The 22,497-nt window shown below is 41.2% G+C and overlaps 2 protein-coding genes across 3 annotated transcripts in view; one reads left to right on the forward strand and one right to left on the reverse strand.

The window, feature by feature from the left end:
- The window catches only part of CERKL (CERK like autophagy regulator), a 514,456-nt gene extending 508,425 nt beyond the window's left edge, over nt 1–6,031 (forward strand). The window contains exon 13 of the mRNA XM_078681475.1: nt 4,268–6,031. Within this exon, the coding sequence (XP_078537601.1) occupies nt 4,268–4,349 (82 nt within the window). The 3' untranslated portion in view covers nt 4,350–6,031. The remainder of the gene's footprint in view (nt 1–4,267) is intronic.
- ITGA4 (integrin subunit alpha 4) overlaps nt 4,399–22,497 on the reverse strand; it is a 628,337-nt gene continuing 610,238 nt past the window's right edge. For both annotated transcript variants that reach the window (XM_078681473.1, XM_078681474.1), the window contains 3 exons: nt 15,143–15,235; nt 10,633–10,752; nt 4,399–7,147 (listed from right to left, as the gene is read on the reverse strand). In XM_078681473.1, the coding sequence (XP_078537599.1) occupies nt 7,034–7,147; nt 10,633–10,752; nt 15,143–15,235 (327 nt within the window). In that variant the 3' untranslated portion in view covers nt 4,399–7,033. The remainder of the gene's footprint in view (nt 7,148–10,632; nt 10,753–15,142; nt 15,236–22,497) is intronic.

The following is a 22,497-nucleotide window of genomic DNA, read 5'->3' on the forward strand; positions in this document are numbered from 1 at the left end:
AGTTTTCTTAATAATGAATTTATAATTAGATGATCAGCATAGGTTCTTAAAAAAATTATATATGAATTTGGTATCTATTCTGTATAGTATTTTTCTTTTTTATGCATGTTGTGCTGTCTGTTAACCATATTGCAATTTGGTACCTCGGTCCCTCTTTTCTTGGTACTTTTGTGGTTTTTGTAATGAACCGAATAAAGTATTTCTAACTGACTGACTCTACTGGTGAAGCAACTCGCTTTGTGTGTATACACCGACAGTCTCACTAGTGCATATTTTACCGTCATTTGTGAAAAAACAATTCTAAAAAAACATTATTTTAGTAACACTCAGGAGTTATCTGATAAAAATTCCCTGAAGATTGTGGTACTGTTGTGAATAGCTCATTAATAAATAACAGACATGAACCCTCACCAAAAACACACTGGCTGCCGTGGTCCAAGACAGTCTGCTCACCCACAACACAACACACAATCGGTTGGGCCATGGGACAAACAACCAAGATTTCTTTGTCTGCAGTCATTTAAAGCGGCAAGTACGACTCTGGTTGATGCCTAGAGATGCCCATTCAAAAATCACAAATGCGCTGATAAAAGGCTAAAATGACAAGACAAAGCTTTACTCGATGAAAACGAAGGCGGAATGAAGCGGTATCACATGTAAATAAAGAATCTGCCTGCTGTAGTAAAACAATATACAATACAAGTAGTCTTTCGAAATGAAGCACAAAACACTTTGATAATATGATTTGTACAGTAAACTTTGGTACGCTGTAAAACGATTAGCCTTCAAATGCATTACTTATTCAATGTAAGAATAGTAACTCTTAAAAGGTAAAGCGGGTACAGTGCGAGATAATAAAAAAACATATGGCCCCTGCGTGCCTGAAGATGCGGAGGGGGAGGGGTGGAGGGAATGCGGCTGAGAGCACACAAAGTGTTTCCCTTGCGGGAGCGAGCAGGGGCACCATCTGTTTGAAAGTAAATTCAAACCGATGTCGCCAAAGCTCGCTCCCGCAAGGGAATAGCAAAACGTGCATATGTTGCCATTGAAAGCAATTCAAAGCGTGCACGTATTTGGGCGAAAGAGCAAATAGATTCCAAGAGGTCTCCTCCTATGCAGCGCATGCGCATTGCGTAGGCGAGACCTAAAAAGCGCGCCTGACTCACCCACACTTATAGCTTCCTCTATAGGCTTGTGCGTGTCACGCGATTTGCACTTTACGAAAAAGATTTACGTTTTCTAATATCTCTATCCTTTTTCCTCCCTTTTTTCCCCCGGTGTCTTCCTACATTAATTTTGTATGTAATAATGTAGATGTATGTCTTTCAGGCATTTATCTCATGTTGTCCTGATGATGATCCCAATAATTGTGTAAAAGCGATCGAAACGTCGTCGACTTTTTTAGCGATGCACACAAACTTATTCAAATGTAATGTGTACCGGTTACTGTTGATTATCACGCTTGTTCAACCCTTAACCTTTACAGAAAAGCGCCTTGCTATGCCTGATTGCTTGTCCTTTGTGTTGTTTTCACCTTCATGTGTTGGGTACAGGACTGTCTCCCTCTCTGTTTGTTGTTAAAATATTTTGATCACTGCTTTCTGATTAAATCTTATTATCCGGCTGGATAGTGGTCATATAGAACTGATTTCAGTCTATATTTATTGTTGCCATTAATACTGAGCCTCATCAAGGACCACTGTTTTGCAAAATATAACTACCCAAGGTCCTTGTACACCTATTGGGCTCCCTTGTCCTGTTTAAACTAGGTAGCCATAAGGGCAGGGTGCTGTCTAAGTAAGAAGTAGGACATGTACTTTTTAAGTTTTGCATGTCCTGGTCATGGCAAACACCCCAATTCATTTTTCCTTACTGTGAGGCCTACTCCTCTCATAGGTTAACATTGGGAATTACTTAATACACTTTTAAGTTGCAATTCCCGATTAGAAATGAGTGGCTGTTTAATGGTATTTTATATCTTTGGAATGGTATTGATAAATCCTCCTTACTGGTGAATGTGGATTTAACAATACTGTTTCAGAAATGTCACTTTTAGAAAGTGGGCATTTCTCTGCACTTACAGCTCTATGTGCCTTGCAGGGTTTCCAATACAGGTTTGGGGTGGGTGACAGATACACTTTATGCATTCCCTTAAGATAGCCACAAACGCAGGAAGGCTACGTGTGTCTGAGGATCCATTTACATACATCTGCATTCTGATGGCACCTCCTGGACAGGAAGGGAGGTAGGAGCTGACATTTCAATAGGTAATGGCCTGACCAAGCAAAAAGGGCTGATTACAGCCCACAGGTAGTCTGGGGCCAGGGCTGAGTTCAGAGGACACTTGTGCACTTCGAAGACCTTACTTTGTAACAACCCCCACTTCAAAGGCGCAACTGGGTATAAGTACTGGGTCTCCGACCCCACCAAAACGGACACCTCTGGATCTACAACTGAAACTCTGTCAGAAGAATTGTTCTGTTGCTTAAAGGACTCCTTGCTGGACTGTTAACCTGGAAGGACGGCTTTTCTCTTGTGCTGCTCTGCAGCCTGCCACTCTCTGACTCTGCTGAAGGAGAGATGAAATCGCCCTATTCCTCCATGTGTGCTCCAAGGGCTTGTTGGCTTGCCTTCTGTTGTTGAGACTCAGGTAATCAAAGGCACTACGACTGCTCCTGTGCCTGGTTCACTGAAAGCGAACCAAGATACTTGCACCAGTGAATTGCACACAATTCCTGTCTGCAGGAAGCAGATCTGACACATCGACCCTGTTGTGGGAGTAGAATCGGTGCATCACTTTTGGGACTGAGCAGCACCACCGACACTGCGCATCAACCGAAGCATTGCTGCCACCACAGAAAAAGATTGACGTATCGCTTCAACAAGTGTGGAGCAACCTGGTCTATTAGCATTGACGCAGCACTAAGACCACCGCATCTCCGCCACCACTGAAGGACTGTCGACACATTCCTTCGAAAAGCGTGGAGAAACCTGGTGCATCAGCTTTGGAATCAATTAATCGTGGCTCAGACATACGTCTTCGGAACCAATGAATCACCCTTAATGCGTGTGTGAAATCAGCGCATCCCATTGACTATGGCACATCAATCCTGCATCTTGTGTTTACAACAAGATCTATGGAACTCTGTTCCCCGGGCCTGCGTAGCTCTTGTGCCCAGCCTGCACTTCATTGCAGTCTGCCTTAACTGTTGAATTTGCCTCAGTCCTGCGCGACCTTAAGCAACCCCTAAAAACTTTACTTGCCTTTAAGCTCTACAATTCTTTTTATTCTTTAAAAATTCATAAGTCAACTTCTATACATTGTATTTTTGTTTTTTTGGTCTTGATGTATTTATAAAAGGTCTATTTTTCTAAACCAGTGTGGAGTATTTTTCTGGTGTTTTCATTCTGTTACTATGTGTGCTTCACAAGTACTTTATACATTGCCACTTTAGATAAGCCTGACTGCTCTGTGCCAAGCTACCAGAGTGAGCACAGGTTATCTTCTAGTGTGTATCTAGCTTACCCTTACTAGTGTGGTGATTCCTGCTTGGAAGGGGTGCATACCTCTGCCAACCAAAAATCTCTATTTCCAACACTATATGTGCTTTGTGTTTATTTTCCTTCTGTTTAGATGTATGTTTTTTTCTCCTAGTCTTTGCTTCTGAGGAGGTTCAGGGTGAAGGGTTGATGTCAGAGGTAGTGTCCAGAGAGTGATTGAAAAGGGGAAAACAACAAATATGTCCAACAACATGGTTTTGTTATGGCTTTTCCGTGATTTCTTTTTCATTTTATTTTTGCATGTCTTTTAGTCTTGCATAATTTGCATGTTTGTGTTAAGAACCGAAATGTGTAACTGCTGTAATTAATAAAATACATGACAAAAGTGGACTTGCCAAGAATATAAAGAAGGGAATAACTTATCCAGGACCACAACTTGTAATCCATAATGCTGATAAACTGAAATAGCAAGTAACTGTTTCCCTTTTAACTAAACATTTTTTTTTGAAGAATATTAACTAATGTGATCTATCATCTGAGATAAGGCATGCCATTGCTTGCATTATCTCAGAATGTGTGTTTTGTGGTAGAATGCAAATTACACTCCACAAAGAATGTCAAAAAGATGCTGTAAATATGCCAAAGTTAAAAAAAGCCAACACAAACTGTAGTGTATGTTCCAATACAGATATCAAGTAACTATGCACGCACACAGGATTTTCCTTTATGAAACTAAAATGCTATGTGTATTTATTCATTTTTGCAGATTACATCCACAACTGATTAATCTATATGGAGGAATCATCGACGAGCTTGAGGAATCCAAAATAAAATGTAGTTGTCTGTAAAGTGTGCCGAGGATGAGATCTAAAATTTAACAAACTAATCTGGTCTTCCTTTGTGAAATTTGAATTTTTATTATGTTCATTGTAATTTAAGAGCGATTGTGACAAACCTTTTCATTATTGAAAATAATATTGTAGTAAACTATCGTGTACAGTATCAGTTTTTAAAACTCCAGTGAATACACATGTTTACATTTAGAATCAGACCAAAGATATACAAAGTAACAACTTTTATGCATTCTCAATCTGTTATCGTTTTTGTAAATGTGCGCACAATAATGTGATTTTGCATGGCAAGTGATATTAATACAACAATGCCATTGCATCTACATGATCATATAAAAGTATAAAACTATCTGCAAGTTCTTAAGAGGCAAATGTTCAAAATAGGTTAGGAAAGGACCATATTTACTTTATTTTACCTTAATACACATATACAACAGAAACGTCACTTTATTTACATAGCATCTTGCAAGTGAATTTAGGCAGCTTCTAAACCCTAGCAGTTCTGACAGATATGAAGACTGGAGCACAAGGAGATGACATGTTAAAAGAATCACACAATGTGGTATAGTAGGGGAGCCAGGATTAGAACCCATGTTTCCTTATTCACAGTCTGCAAATTAAGCAATTGAAATATTTCTTATTTAGAAAGGGACAGAGGGAGACGGTGAATAAAACAGCTAGGGGGTGGAAGAGAGGCAGTGAAAGAAAGGGAGATAGTAAGAAAGAGATCAATGTCAAGAGAGAAATTATTGTGGGAGGCAGTGGAAGGGAGGTATTGAAAGAATAGCACATTTCTTCACGTATATATATATATTGCAAGTATTCCATTAAAAGAAAAATAGTCTTTACAAATATCAAAATCTATAACTCTTATATACAAAATGTTATATCTGTTTTGTTTTACAAATTCTGCAATATTCAGTGCAATGTACTGGTATAACCATGTTCTAAATTAGAAAATTCTTAATACTTTTTGGCAGCCACCCAAGAAATATTCGTATGTAGCAATGCATACAGAAATGTAAACGAACAAACTAATCTCTTGTAATTTGAAAATTATGACTTGTCAGAATTGTACAGTAAATATATAGTTTAAAAATAAAAGGCACACTCCTCATCTCTGCTGTGCTAGCTACCAAATGCTTTACTAATTTGAATAATGTGTTCTCTGCACAGAGGTCTTTTCCCTAATGTTTGAAGACTTTAGGACGATTTATTTCAGAAACAGATGTCTTTAAAACAAGCGAAATATGCTAAATCAGCATCCCCATGTGTCTTTCTCATAACACTGCTATGTAGGGACAAAGGCACTACTCTTCTTTCAACTTCAGTTTCGGATTTACATTGTTTCCACCCATTATGCATTTGTTGCTTTATCCTCAAGGGTCCACTTTCTAAGATTGTTTAAAATTTAATGCAGTCTGTTTCCCCTTCACAAATGTCTCTTTGAATTAACTTTATTAACCATACTGTGCCATATGTGAAGTTCTGTTGAAGTATAAGACAGTGAACTAAATGCAAGAGCAGTAATTAATGGGGAGAAAATGAGCAACACTCTCCTCGTGTTGGTGGGAACAAAAGTTACCTTGCTGAACTGATTTTCAACTTTTTCTAGTTAAAGGATTCTTTGGAATCAGACATCTATTTATGGCAATAAACAAAGATATTCCTTCCTGTGATATTCTTTCTTTCTTGATGTTAATTTAAAGATCTGTTTCCATGAGTATAAACAGAAATAACATGGTCCACCAATTGACTGTGTAAAATGCCAAAAATTGCACATGCACCATTAATTTAACAATTAGTACTAGCATTCTGAATGTCAACATGAAAATATTAGAGCCAAAGCCATGAATAACTTTGCACTCGATTTTGTTTTAGACTTAAAGTTGTGAAAGATGTTCTACTAAAGTATATGTTGGGCAGCCAATATCAGAGTCCTAAGTTTCAGATAGATGGTTCACAGTTTTTTTCCTGAGTAAAAGAAATGGGATCATCCCAGAGTCTATGTTTGAGAAAGCTTTTGTTTCACTTTAGTTCTTCAGCTTTGCAACACGTATCACCCTTCTAGATTACTTGTCATTTGTGATATCAACCAACTAAAGTTCCAATTGAAATCATTAGAGCACTGGAATGAAGTGGCTCAGGGCTAATAACGGCTGGTACCAGCCTTCGGTCCCAACATTCCAATGCTTGTCTTACTGTTCCTCCCTTTTTAATTTAGAACATTCTACCCTCAGTGAGTGGAATGGTCTAATATCCTTATAGCCTTTCCGCCATGGGCTTTAACGATTGTTAAACACCCTCTTCCTCATTATGGGCCTGCGGCTCAAGTTTATAACTCGGGCAGGGCCTTGAACAACCAGCACAGCGCTCGGCAGTGGCCTATAAGGCTATGTTAGAACACTGAAAATGTTGGGAGCTCCTTTGAAGACAGTGAAGTGGTTAAGGGCTAATAATGGCTGACATAAGCCTTCTGCTCAAACATTCCAATGTTTGTCTTTCTGTTTCTCCCTTTTTAATTTTGAATATTCAACCCTCAGTTGGTGGAATGTTCTAATAGCCTTAAAGGCCTTCCACCTTCAACAACTGATATAGCCCTCGACAGTGGGCTATAATAAATGTGAACTCTTATTACACAAACTTAAACAGTATTTTTCAAGTGGAACCCTCCAATCTTTTTAGTAGACGCCGTTAGGCTCAGTCTTTAGCGCTGTGTGTAGGGCTTCATCTGTTTCTCCTGTTTGGTTAACATCTTTCGGAAGAGTTTTATATTTTCTTTCAAAGAAACCGACCTAAAACATACATTAAAAAAAAACAAATTAGCATAGTTGCATGGTTAACATAGCTGTACTCTGAAACATATTTGTGTAGCTACACACACTTTTACATTAAACAGTATTTAATTAAAACATTAGCTTGTAAGCAATGTATAATAATAGACATTCAAATAAATAGTGAACTCCCACTCCTCAATCAACTTATCTTCATCACAATGCTTCATTCACTTTTTATGAAAAACAACTCATTAATACCAGAAACATGTTATCCTGAAATATTTTTAAGGAGTTCATGCTTAACCCTGCAGAGTTAAGAAACCGGATTGTGTAAAACTCTCTTCAAGTTGAGAAGTATAAATGTGAATGGCAAAGCTTGACAAGCTTGGAGTTCAACACTGTTTTTCATCTTTTATTGTTTTCGTTAAAGGATGAACTTAAAAGTATAATTAAAGTTCACAGTGTATTGGGAATCTCACTAGAATTTCAGACATGTCAACATAAGGCTGTGGGTGTTAATATGGTTAATTACCCCCTTAGTATATCACCCCTGTGTGACCCAGCTGTCTCTTTATCAAACTCGTATAGCATTTTAGTTGGCATACATCATTTTGGAGTGAACATTGATTTTTCCGATCTCCCCAACAAAGCAAACATATTTCCTACCACCAGATAACTGATGTCTTTTTCTAACGCAGGGGCACATTTACGAGCCTTCGTTGTGGCGCTCCGGCACCACGCAATGTGATGCAAGAGCGACGCAATTCAAAAGAGGGATTTATGAAGCCTCGCAAGGCCACCTTATGTGGCCCTGAGTGGCTTCATAAATCTTGAGTAAAGCAACGCAGCGCAAATCGCTGGTTTGCCTTACTCTGCGCCTGGGAGGTGTTGCGTGGGTATTCCCAAGCAACTCCCTTAGGTTTTGCAGCATTCCCAGGCCTGGTAAACCTGGGATTGCGCAAAAAAAGATACGCCTCCCCAGGTGAGGCATAACGAGGAGAAATATCTTTATTTCTCCTTGTTACTTTATATTTCTATGTGTGCTGCATCCAGCATACACAAAACAATCTCTCCTGCAGAATTGCTAAAATCTCCTGCGAGCTCTTGATGACGATAGCCCACCTCAGAAGCTGCTGGAGAAGCTTCTACAAGTGGCCTCGGACAAGGTCTCTGGTGAATTAAAAGCACTCACTAACTCTCATGACTGTCTGCAGGGGCAGGAAGGCGTTTCGGTAACAGGGATGCAGTCATGGTGATGCTCTTGAAAGGACTTTTTCAGGGGGAAGAAACTGGATAACACCCGAGAAATTTATGAAGCAGGCAGCAGGGGATTCTGTGATATGGAGTAGAATGTGCAAGGACTGGGAATGCTAATGGTGTGTGGTTACAGGTGAAGCTAAAAGAGCAAAATATCCAGTACCTATTTTGCTGTCCTCGGTCTACTGGTAACTGGATTTAAAATATTTGGTCCAAGTACATACATGATAGTTAAACTTGTTTATTTGATTTCTTTGACCTGCATTGTTGCTATTTAGCACATCTGTAAAATGTAGGGCGTTTGCATTTTTTAATCTCCGGTCATAGAATGTTCCACACTGTCTGTGCATTGCTGGGAGGGAGAAAGCTACCGGACTAGGATTTGAAATTATAACAGAGTTTATAGATATACATTCTTCTATATATACATATCTCTGCAGTAGGTGCAATTAATCGCTGGATTTTCTGACTGGTATAAGCATCTATGACCCTCAGATTATAACTAATTGTCCACTGAACCATTTCTCAAGAATTCGAACAATTTGCTTTTCCGATTACACATGGGACTAAACCATCCAGTGCCTCTTTGCATTTATGTAGTGTATTCCCATCTTTCTTTACCTTTCTTCTTTCTTGTTTTTTTGCAGATCTTTAAATTCATTATCCACATTTTGCATTGTTATTATATGCTATACTTGTCTAGTTCTTTTCAGTTCATCCCAGATTCTAAATCTCCTTTCAGCTTTCATTATTTGAATGTTTTCTGCACTTTCTTTCTCTTCATGCTTTCTCCCTGCTTCTCTCGTTCTCTGTTCTACTTGCTCCAGTGGATGGCGATGGAGGGAGAAAGTTTCTCTTGGTGTGAAGCATCAAGGTTAAGACTGGCACTGGCATTTATTTCCCAATGAAAGGATTCGAAAGTTTTTAAACTGAAAATAAAGATGACTTTTGAACTTTGAAGCAAAGCGTTAACATTTTGAAATACATCTGAGATGTGCGCAATAAGAGCACTGTTGCCTAAAAGGAAGTTGTAATTTGCAGCAAACACTTTTAGGTATTGTTAATTATCAGCATCTCAACAAGTGGGCTAAGTCAGCTCTTCGCTGGTCAGCTGCAAAGCTGCAGAGAATTAAGGCCATCCCACTTTTTTTTAAAGTTCTCTGCAGTATCAGTATCCCCCCCTCCCCCCCCCCAAATCCTCCACAAAAAAAGTGCTCCAACCCACATGACGGGAGCACTTCTAAATAAAATGTAATGCAACCTAGACCAACATGTTGCGGCATCAAAGTGTGCGTTTTTTCCCCAGAAATAAACCTCAAAGGAAGGAAGATCACATGATGATTCTTCCAAGTTTGCAGCGGCAATCACGGTCACAGCGGCAGCAAATAGTCTAGGGAAGCCGTCTGATGCTGCAGAGCTATGAGCCCAGGGACATTAGACTGCCTACAAAGTGTATACTGTGGCAGAGACAGGCGTTGCTTCATTGACGGAAATTGAGCAGTTCCCTGACCTCTTAAGGGGGGCAGGGAAACTAAGAGGCAGATCTACAAGAAACTAACGCAGCACCATGGTGCAAGGATGCCTGCGTTGTAGGGAGATTGTTTTTGTGCAGGAAGGGGCACCTTCCTGCACAAAAACAATCAATTGAGGTGATTTCCTCTTCCAATGTGTGCTGTAGAATGCAGCACACATTGAAAGAGTAAAAAAACGAGGAGAAATGAAAACATGTCTTCTCGTTGCACCTCGCTGCGGGGTGGCGTAGCATTCGGACGCATTTCCAGATTTACGATTTCTCGTAAATCTGGAAATGCATCCGTGGACATGGGTGTTGCGTGGGAACACCGATGTCACCCCCCAACATGCTAAGTGTTGCATGAACAGGGGCGATATTTACAAGAACAGGTTAAGTCACGCAGTGTGACTTTATCTGTTCTTGTAAATATCACGTAGCAGGCTACACCACCGGTGCGTCATGCAACGTGATGCACGGGCAGCGCAAAGGGCTTGTAAATCTGCCCCTAAGAGTGGGGTGGACAGTACATCTGCCATTTTGGAAGTTCCTTTACTGTGCCACTCTAAATTGAACCCTTAGAGTTTTGATTCTCGCTTTTTTACTACACAGAACACCATTGTATTAAATATTAATGATAAATCAATTTTGCAGGCAGATGAAAACAATACTAAACAGAAGATCACTTTAAACTATTTAAATCACACAAAGTTTTACCATATATAGACAGACTTACCTTGAAAAGAAAATATGTTAGTAGCAGAAACAAAGAAATGCCTATTAATAAGCTTATCAGTATGATCATGATGGTCACATGGCGTTTAGGCTTTTGGTTGTGCAGACCTTCCAGCAAAACCTGATGAAGAGGAAAAAGAATATTAATAGTGATTAATCTGATACTCAATGAGTTAAGATGTGTGCAATACCAAATGCTAGAAACAATGTAAAAAATGTGAGGCTTAGAGTTAAAAAAAAAAAAAAAAGAAACACAGGGAGCCTGCCAGCCGATAGAGCAAACACCACTGAAGAGAACAAAACGTAAGTGACGATGAGCTGGAGTTGGATTGCCTCTGTTACCCCGTTTAATACAGGGAAAATGGATTCTCATCATAAGATAAGGGTGCACACCCTATGTTGGAAATGTCCACCGCTATGCATGTGTTGGCCTTGAAAGTGACATGGCCTAGGATGGGCTGTATATTTTCACATCAATGGCTGCTTATCAATGTTTCAATACAGCAATGGCACCACATCAATGACCACTTCGTCTGTAAGGTGAGTCTAAAATGTGTCTCACTCAACCTCAATCATACAGTAACCAAACTTTTAATATTGAATTAAATATAAATATATATATATATATATATATATATATATATTAACAACAATCCACAAAGTCAGCGTGCTCTCAGGAAAGAAACAGACACAAAACCGTCAGAGTGTCTGTTGTTTACTTCACTATGCGTTTCACCTGGAAGGCTTGATCACGTGATCAAGCCTTCCGAGGTGAAACGCGTTGTGAAGTAAACAGACACTCTGACGGTTTCGTGTCTGTTTCTTTCCTGAGAGCACGCTGACTTTGTGGATTGTTGTTACTATTGAATGCCGGAGGCTCTACCGGCGTGCGCGCCACCCTCCACGGGTCTCGTGGTGTTCAGTAGGAGCTTTCTTTGGATTGAGATGATATATATATATATATATATATATTTTTATTTTTTTTTATTTTGTTAATTGATGCTTTTTCATATGTAACCCTACGCTAACACTTGTATTTTAGCAAATACATGTTATTGAAATATTATTATCCTTAAAATAATCCTAATACAACCCAAACTCTTAATTGGTCTTAATTCCTATCCCTAAAATGTAGTCTGTGTTACATGACATTCAATAAAAAATGGACTATCCTTAACTTCACCCTAATGCTAGTCCAAGCCTTAAATGATGTTATAAAACGTATAGTTAAATGTATTATTTACCTAACGAAATGGTAAATATACACACGAATTATTCTTTTATCAAATTAAAATAAGCTCTAATGCTAACCTCAATCCTTAATCAATTAAAACACATAATTATTTAAAAGTAATGGCATGCATTTCCTCTTTCATGCGAACTCTGAATAAATGTATATTGTTTATAATTAAAGTTAATATTTATCCTTATTATAACCTTATCCCTTAAATATGAGCATTACAATCCTTTAATTAAATATTTACCCCTAATCTAACCCTGTTATTAAACGTAGCCCTTAATTCTTTTAAATAAAGTAATCACACTTTAGTTGTTCCTAATACTACTTTTCAGCTGCAGAGTTTTATGTAGGCTCTTGGCCCGTTTGATGATTTGAAGGAGGGGCCTACTCCCGGGCTGGTACTGTGGTAAGTGTCACTTCTGTGGTTGACAACATTGGGATTACAGTGGATGAGGGGGATATATGCGCACTGAACCTGATATTTTTGTCAGCAGTATTTTACACCATTGATCACCAGCTGTTAGTTCAATGTCTCACAGCCTGGACTTGGCAGGAGGACACCTTGAAAGTGTTTTGACCCCTTATTGGCAGAACACGATAAGTTCAGCTTGACTTCTTTACTTCTTCCTCCTGACCACTGTATTGTGAAGTTCCTTTTCAAGCTGACATATGCACAGTTTATGCATTAACGCTAAAGACATCCAGATCCACCTCATTGTTAATGGGGATGATCCTGATTTCATAGCAGAGTTGACTCTGCTTCTTGATGCAATGCTTAACTAGAGGAGCTCAACATTTTCAAAGATAAATTCATTAAAAATGGAGAGTGTGATGACAAAACACCACCTCAATATATGAGATGCACAGTTGTAACCTGAGTTTGTGCGACTTGTACCAAACCATTACATACATACACTACATACATACATACGAGAAGACATTTGCCAACTTCGTTGATGATGAACTTGCAAAAGCACACAAAAATATATTAAATAAAGCATTTTTTTAACACTTCAAAAACTACATAAAGTCTTCCCCTTCCTCTCCTTTCCCTATTGTGTACGCATCACATCCCTCCTTGTCATCACAGCCAATGTGTTCTTTCGTTGAGAAAACCACAGCTGGAAACAATGTGTGCAATGATATGGAGAGTTGGTACCTTTACAGAGTGATGGGTTGTTAGCGCTTTTGTGCATCCCCTTGTTGGTTGATTATGGCAATTCTGATTAGATTAGCCTTCAAAAAAGCAGTATTTCAAAGCAACAACATTTATAGAATATTGCAGCCCGGACTCTGCTTGACTGAAAAAGGTTAGACCATGTTTCCAACTTGCTATGGCAACTAAATTGACCTCTGGTCAGTAAATGGATAGTGGTAAAGTCATCTTGAATAATGTATCCAATTTACTATGCATGGAATTCTAATTTATAGCGGACAGTTACTAATTGCGTCCCTTACCCGACATTGAGAGCTATAAAAAAAACTCATATTCGACATTCCCAAATTTATGTTGGGAAAATAGTGTGGCAAAGCCTTGGGGTTTAACCTTCCTTTCTTTGAGCCACATTAAATTACAGATTTGGAATGAAACCTCTTGTCAAATTTTTTAAAACGTCAAAAACATGTTTTTTCTCAGTGTACCTATTTAGCTACAGTATGATGTATGGCCTGCCCCCTTTTTGTGATAATCTGATTTCGCCAAGAGACCCTGATGGAGGATGCATTATGTGCTTAACAAATATCTTTAAAATAAAAAAATTACTAACCCTAACCTTTGATTCATTTGTAACTTCCTTAAATCAAATACTTGTACTTAACAATATTTTTAGACATGCCAATTTATGTTAATATATGCCAAATTCCTTATTTTAAGGAAATGGATTCCCCTTCCTCTTTTTATTTTAATAGATATTAAATGTCCATATTCCCTTGATTAATCAGTTGTGGTCTCAATGATTTAAAAAAAAAAAAAGTTGATTGAGAATGAAGCCAATATTGGGTTTAATATTACTGTCTGGCGGGTAGAAGTATAGACTCATAATGGGAGCAATCTAGTTTAAGGTTGTGGTCATAGAGTAGGAAAATGAGGTATAGTTGTGAACGGTGGCATTTCAGGGTGGATTTGTTGAGCAAAGCAGCCTTTGTAGGCCACAGGTCTTGCTTTACAACATTTGTTTTTTTAAAGATGTCAGTGGTGAATGATTATTTTGATCTTTCCCTCGTTTGATGACCTGCCACCCCTCCCTTTTTCATGTTCACGGTTTTGCTTTGCTGTCCCCTTCAGCTCGGTATCTCTGTTTGTTCCTTTTCTGCCCCTCCCACCTTCTCGACTTTTTTCTGATCCACACTCCCTATCTCTCCATTAGCTTCTATTCCACTCCTCCCTTTTCTGCTTTCCTGCCTTTTCACTCTCGTATGTCTTGCCTTCTAACCATTTTCTCCTCTCCCCGTTCACTCCTCTTGCCCTCCTTTTCCATACCTTGTCCTTACACTCTCTGCCTGTCTAGTACTCAGCACCCCTCATCTACCTGGGAAGGCTTCCCTGTCTGTTTTTTTGAGTGTGAGGGCATGACAGCTGCATGCCTTTTACAGGCCACTCGCTCCTGTGCCTGGCACCCTGTGCCTACTTTATTCTTAATTTACCATTCCAACATGTCCATCAGCCATCTTGGAATTGTAAATTGATTTAAACCATAACAAACAAAAAAATAAAAGATGCTTCTGGGTGCATTGTCATGCTTGCACAGGCCCCGGCAGCTAGCTTAGAATGCTTTTTATGTATTTATAAGAAACCCCATTCCAAGATGGCCACTAGCAACACGCAGGGGCATCCACATTGAAATGTGCCCCCCCCCCCACAAAGAAGAACAAAAAAATTGAAACAATTCATAAATATCAGTTTGTGTATGCTTGCTGATGTACCAGAGGCATTCTTTGAATTTGTTCATGATTAATTATTAATTTACGGTTCCAAGATGACCAATGGCTATTTTCAAATGGGAAATTAATAATAAGATATTCATGATACCATAGCAAACAAGCACTGGCAAAGCCACGTACTCTGAGCTTCGCAACAACCCTTTGGCTTTGCCAAAGATTTTTAACATGTTTTCAACAGGTTAAATGTTCCTGAACACAAGAAACAGCAATAAAACTATATGGAACACTGCATGTTATTGTGAAAGGCTGGTTGAACTATACAGAACTTTCTGTGATTCAACAATATTTTGGCAAGACTATATTAAAATAGCAATGGTTTTCAGAATCCTACATTTGTGTGATGTTTCCGATGGAGCTCGACTCTTGGGTTTTTCTCCAGTGACATCGTTGCTCTTGTTTCCAGCTGCAGTGATGAAGCCTCATCCTATTAAAAAAGAAAAACATTGAAATAATATATGTCCACAAAAATAAATTCAATATCTTGTATGCCATTAAGATTAGGGGCTGCCAAAAGATGGCATTGAGCAAACACTGTGGACAGTAAGATTTCAAGTATTAATTTCTAAACCTTTTTCTGTAGCATTGTGCTTAGACTTAAAATTCTAATTCAACGTGTTAGTTCTCAGCTTCCAGGGAACACTGATTTGCAAGGTCATTTGTGTATCTACATAGAATTTAGGCATGTAAATAGCAACATTCACTAGGGAAACATTCTGGTGGCCTTTTGCACTTATACATTAATTTACTCACTCTTAAAGATTCAATAGTATAGAAGTAATGTAGGTGATGTAAATAGATTTATTTCCACATAAAGGTCCACCATAATGCGCACATTTTAAATTGGGGCACGAGTGCTCCAAGTTCAGGGCATCTGCAAAAAGTGATAGCCACTCACACAATAACATGTTTCTGGGTTTCCCAGACGTTTTGCAGGTAAGTTTCCAACCTAAAAATGGGTTTCTTCCCTTGTGGAAAAGTAAGTCATTTTTGCAGCATGATATCTTTGTGGTAGTTATAGGGTGCCGCTGTGGATCTCCTATTGGACTTCTGACTCGAATGGAGGCAATCAAGCAAGGTAGATGTTCTCATAAGATTATTTTTCATACTGAGCTACTGTTGGTAGTGTTACCATGTCAGTGTCTGATTTACATCACTATCATCTTCAAGAACAGTTCCCTAAAATAACAACCCATTTCTGAGGTTGATGTATGTGAGCCTTGGCTCCAGAGGCTCACATGCATGAATTCCCTTCTTTTACTCCTCTTCACTCTCCTTCACTAGTTATCTCTCGCTATCATCCACCCCACTCTCTTCATGGTGCATCGACTTCCCTGATCCCTGCCTGTGTACCATTCCTTCTCCACTCCTAGCATGGTTCTCACTGCACCAGTTTCCTTCAGTGACCTGCCCTACACCCACCCAAGAAATAGTGCCCCATAACACAACTCTCCCATTCATGCAGGTTTTTCATGCTTCCTCCTGTTTGCCTATTTGATCTACCCCTCCCTTAGTCGCTGTCAATTTCCCATTCCGCCACCATGCTTGCTCCCAATCCTTTTGTTTTGCTGTGCTTCACTGCTCCCATCTTGGTGATAAGAAAATGGATATGAACTGAATTCTGGCATGGGATCTGGCTAAGATCAAAATATTATCAAAGAAAATAAACTTTGAACTCCAGCAAGCGAACACTAATAAAAAATATAACCAAGGTTAGAATGGAAGCACCTTAGCTAAGTTGAACTATATAGTTACACGGGCAGAGTAATTAGGATGTCTCAAAGCCAAGAGTGTGTGCAAAAAACAAACAACGAAAAGCTAGATTTATTTATGAAGCTTGTTTCCTTATTTTATACATGTACATTTTCATAACTGGGATATCACTTGCAAGCAGACTTAAAGAACTTTGTTAGCCAATTTACTAATACAACAAAAAGCCTAGTGCACCAGTCACAGAAGTATGTGCACATTTAAATCCTACAAAAAAATGCAAATATGTTAATTTAGAAGTGCAAAATCATGTTTGTTAGGCACACAACAAAATTGTGCACTCCTAATTAAAATGACCTCAATATGTAGTAGTTTTAAAAGTCAGTAAATGTTCTCACACTACAGATAAAGGGCATTTCGAGGAGTGGTGTCACACCAGCAAAAGGTAGAAAAACCCCACAAACATTCAAGTTTCTGGGAATTCACAAAGCCTTAGCAGGTCATTTACTTTCCTGTAAATGCCCATCAATCAAAGAAAGAATTAAATCCATATTTGATAGAGACTTCTAGCTGCAGACTCCTTACATAAGAATTATCCAAAGGCATCATTTTTATTTTTTTGCAAGAAAAAAACAGCATAAACAAGTCCAAAGATTCATAACACAAAGTAAATTCATCAAAGCCAGAGACCGCAGAATAAAACAAATATTCACAAACACATCATAATTGCCTAAATCCATTCAGTGATTGGGGCCCATATCTTTGCTCCCATAACACTCTTCCTTATCCCTTTAGTTTTATAAACAGCAAGTTCAAAATTATACATCAAAAAGAAGGTGGGTCGGGATTAATCCAATCTCTTGTGATACAGGCCCGTATTACAGCCATACAGATAAAAAGAAAACAAATCGTAGCTTTCGGTCTTGGCTGCTCCACACTTACCGAACTGCGACCTGTAAGGACCAGCTCACCAGTTAGACAGATCGTACGACCCAAAACTACAGCCAAAAATTGTTCAATACAAGAAAAAAATTCAGAAAGTTTAGGGCATAAAAAAAACATATGTACCGTATCGGCAGCAAATTGGCCACATCTATTGCATTTGGTCCCTGTAGTTAAGCTCCATTTAGAGACCTTCCTAGGGGTATAGTATAGATCATGTATAGCCATATAATACTGTGACCTCATCATCCCCGTAATCAGAACTAGGTTCGCCAACATAACCGATTCGAGGATATTAACTCCAGATATCCCAAGCTTGGTTTCCCATTTGATTTGACAAATTTCAAGATCATCCGGAAATTCTTGGATCAAACACGAATAGAAGTGGCCAATTGAAGTCTTTTTCATCATATTTTCAATAAGAGGGATTTTACTCATTTGAATTTTTTATGCTAGTCCTAAAGTCTGTAAAAAGCTACGGATTTGAAGGTATTTAAAAAAATCATTTCTTGATACACCAAAATCAGTTTGTAGATCTGTAAAAGATATTATATGCCCCTCTTTAAACAGGTCACCTATACATATACAAAGGCATCAGACTAGATCCGGGTATTTTCCATAAGCATTACTCCACCCGCTGGTAGGTGGCATAGTCTGCGCTGGAAATGACGTGCGCAGTGCCTATATAAGTGCCACTCCAGCACGCTGACGTCAGTTCCTTTCTTACCACGCCAGTCAGTGTAGCTTTAGATAGTGCTAAACCCAGTCAATTTGTTTACTGAAATTTTTCGGATTTCTGTCTTCAGTCTTTTTGATATTTTTCTCCTGGTGTGGCAGGATGTCAACTAGTATGGCTGGCTTCAAGCCCTGCGGAACCGGTCACTGGCAGATGTCGGTGACGGAACCGCTCCTGTTTTGCTTCTGGTGCCTTGAGTGTGACCATGATGCGAAGACCTGAGCTAACTGCCACGCTGTGTGCACCCATAGGGTCTTAAGGGGGGAACTCCATCAAGCTCCTTGCTGCCCGACATGTGACGCCGCAACGGTCTTGATCACGGTCGAGAGGAATGTCCCAGGATCAGATGCAGAGCCCAAGATCCTCATTGCACTCTAAGTCGTCCTCAGGTAAGTCCCACAAGCGCAAGAAGAGTAAGATGTCGAAAAGGTCTTCATGGGTTGGGATTTGGGGAGGATTGGGAAGGGTCCCTAGACCCTGAAGAATACCAGCCCCTAGACCTAAATATGGACTGGTGTGAGGAATTGGCAGGTGCCAGAAAAATGGACACCTCTCCAGATACTAGCATGCTCTCTCTTCCTACCGTGGTTAAAGAGGAGGGGGATTCATTTGCTATGGTGGTGCGAAAGGCGGCCAAGGTCCTGAACCTTAGACTACTCTCAGAGACAGTCAAGTCTAACGTCTCGACGGAGGTGCTTCAGCCAGGAGTGACCCCCTCAGAACCACTTCTCCAGTTTAATGAAGCCCTCATGGACATCATGCTGGGGAATTGGTCCAAACCCTGCACAGGGGTTCCTGTGAACAGGATGATTGCACACCGCCCGCCCCATAAGACCCCGACTTAATCACGCAACCCACTACCCCAGAGAGCTTGGTTGTCCCAGCCCCCACCTCCGGTGTAAATCTTGGCCCATTCCTTACCACTCCACAGGATAGGGAATCCAAGAGGCTGAACACCTCAGGAAAGAAAATGTTTTCTTACACCAGCCAGTCAATGCAGTCTGTGAACAATGGGTGCCTTTTGGGTTATTACTCCCATGCCCTGTGGGATTCAGTTCCACAGGTGCTGCCCATAGTTCCCTAGGAGGCCCGGACCATAATCTCTTGGGCTATGTCTGACGGTAGAGAAGTAGCAAAGTTCATGAATCGATGTGGGCTGAAAACAACAGACCTGATAGGCAGAGCAGTTTCTTCATTGGTGGCCTTACAGCATCATGACTGGCTGAGAACAACTGGCTTTTCCGGAGATGTCCAAGTGCCGCTTATGGACATGCCCTTTGATGGCTCTAGTCTCTTGATGAGACAAGGCGCGCTTACTGCTGGAATGCTTCAAGGATAGCAGAGATACGGTCAGGTTCTTGGACGTTTTCATGACCTCTCGCTAACACCAGTCCACATTTTGATCATTTAGTGGCCAATAGGGGACTTCCAGATGCATCTTTACCCAGCCACCACAGCTTCCCAGCTTCTGTGTGGCCGAGGATGAGGCACCCACAGACCCCATGGGTCAGGCAGCAAGAATGTAGGCCAGTCTACTGTGTCCCCGGGCAGCTGAAGCATCCAAACCCCTTCAGCTTGCCCTCTTACCATCATGGGCACCCAGTGGGAGGTAGGATATGCCATCACCATTCCCACTGGAGGTCTATAACACCAGACAGCTGGTTTCTTCAGATTGTCTGAAGGGGCTACTCCCATGCCTTCGTGACTACCCCACCACCCATGCCACCTACTTGTGACATGCTAACGGAGAGCCATCTCTCTTTGCTCTGTCAGGAAGTGACAGCTCTCTTGGCCATTGGAGCCATAGAGAGGGTATCAACGCCAGAAGTATGGGGTGGTTGTTATTCCTGCTACTTTCTGGTGCACAAGAAGGACGGAGGCCTTTGTCCTATCCTAGGCCTGCACCCTCTCAATTTCTTCCTCAAGAAGGGGACGTTCAAAATGCTCACGCTCGCTCAAGTCTTGCCTACTCTAGACCTGGGAGATTGGATGGTAGTATTGGACTTGCAGGACGCATACTTTCTCATTCCTGTCTTGCCTGCCCACAGGCACTACCTGAGGTTGACAGTGGGCCATGAGCACTTTGTTTGCTGTGCTTCCTTTTGACCTTACTAGCACCCCTCGGGTGTTCACCAAAGTGATGGTGGTGGTTGCAGCTGATCTGGGGAGATTAGGGTGCCAGTCTTTCCCTAGCTCGATGACTGGCTGTTGAAAATGGGCTCACCTCAGGCTGTCTTTTACTACCTCCAGACTATGGCAGACCTGCACTCACTGGGGTTTACTATCAGCATGCCAAAGTCACACCTGACTCCATCTCAGATGGTCCCTTCCATGGGAGCTGTTCTGCTAACTGTGCACTTTCAGGCCTATCTTCCCAAACGACGAGTCCAGGATATTCAGGCTATTATACCGATGTTTCAGCCTCTATCCTGGATTTTGGTGAGACTGACTCTGAGGCTGCTGGACCTCATGGCCTCCTGCAACCTATTTGTGGCATATGCCAGCCGGCATATGTGGGCTCCGCAGTGGACCCTGAAGTCCAGTTGGCACAGCATCAAGGGAACCTCTCCAATACTGTCCTGATTTCAAAGGTGACTGCAGAAGATCTGCAGTTGTGGCAAACGAACCATGATTGGGACAGCAGCAGACAACTCTCCCTTCCTCAGCCAGATCTAACAGTGGTGACAGATGTGTAACTCGTGTGATGGGGCGGCCATCTCGGCGAGGTGGAGATCAGAGGACTCTGGTCTCTGGCGGAATCCAGACTCCACATCAATGCCTTTGTACCCTCCATCAAGGGAATGCTAGTGCAGGTGTTCACAGAGAACACCATTGCCATGTGGTACTGCAACAAACTGGGCAAGGTGTGGTCTCTGTCAAGAGGCCCTGCGTATCTGGACCTGGCTGTATCGTCAGGGCATATTACTGGTGATTCACCACCTGGTAGGCTCTCTGAATGCCAGGGCAGATGAACTCAGCTGAAGATGCCTAGCGGATCACGAATGGTGTCTCCATCCGGAGGTGGTTCAAAGTCTCTTTCAGCAGTGGGAAAAGCGTTGGTTAGAACTGTTCACACAGCCGAGAACGTGCAATGTCAGCAGTTCTCTGTGCTTCCAATGTAGCTCTCGCTCGGAGACACTTGATCTCAAGTGGAGCTCATGCCTCCTGTACGCCTTTCCACACAACACTCTTGCCCAGAGTTCTCAAGCAGATCAGGAACCACAGGGCCCGAGTCATCCTTGTGGCACCACACTGGACCAAGAGAGTTTGGCATCCTGAGCTGGTGAACATAGCCATCGGTCCTCTGATCGGGCTGCCTCTTAGGCAGAATCGTCTGTTGAAGCAGCAGGGGAGGGCTCTCCACCCGAACCTGTCAATGCTCTGCCTTCATGAGTGGAGATTGAGCGGCAACAGTTAACAGTTTTCAACCTTCTCCCTGAAGTCTGCATGGTTATTTGCAGAGAAACAGGTTGATCCTCGTTTTGCCCCCCTCTCTCAAGTCCTTCTCTTTATCTTTTCTCTTGCCCAGTAGCGCTCTGTTCCGGGCACCCTAAAGGACTATTTTTCTGCCATCTCAGCCTTTCTGCGGTTGACTGATCAGCCATCCGTCTTCAAATCCCTTGTTGTAAACAGGTTCTTGAAAGGTTTGCAACACATCTCAACATTCATCCTGACTCAGCAGGACCATAATCCGGTCTTGACTTTTCTGATGTGCGCTCCATTTGAACCATTGCACAATTGTCCTCTCAGGCGCCTTACCATCAAGACGGCCTTTATCTTGGTGATAGCATCTGCCTTAAAGGTCAGTAAGCTTCAGGCTTTGTCCTTTATCCTCCTTACCTGAACATCTACCCAGGCAAGCTGGTTCTTCACACTAGAGCTTCTGCCGAAGGTTGTCACTTCTGTCCATGTAAGTCAGTCCGTCACCCTGACTACTTTTACACTCTGGCACATCCTTCTAAGTAAGAGGAGCGACTTCACCAACTGGACCCAAAAAGAGCATTGTCATTCTACCTTGACCACATGGAAGAGTTCTCTGTGGACAACCAACTCTTTGTTGTGTATGTCGGAGTGAAGAAGGGCAAGGCTGTGCAGAAACGGACCATCTCCCAATGGATCGTGCTCTGTATTAAGATTTGCTATGCATTTGCCAGGGAGCGAGCCCTCTGAGTGTTCTGTGTACTTCACAGATCCGTGCTCTTGGCATGGAAAGTACTGAAAAGAAACTGATTTCAGGTGCTGGGGTGGGGCCTATATGGGCACCATTCAGGCCGCTGACAACGCCACGCAGAGTAGAACTA

The sequence above is a fragment of the Lissotriton helveticus genome, chromosome 3_1 (genome assembly GCF_964261635.1).
Source record: "Lissotriton helveticus chromosome 3_1, aLisHel1.1, whole genome shotgun sequence".
In the NCBI taxonomy this organism is placed as follows: Eukaryota; Metazoa; Chordata; class Amphibia; order Caudata; family Salamandridae; genus Lissotriton; species Lissotriton helveticus.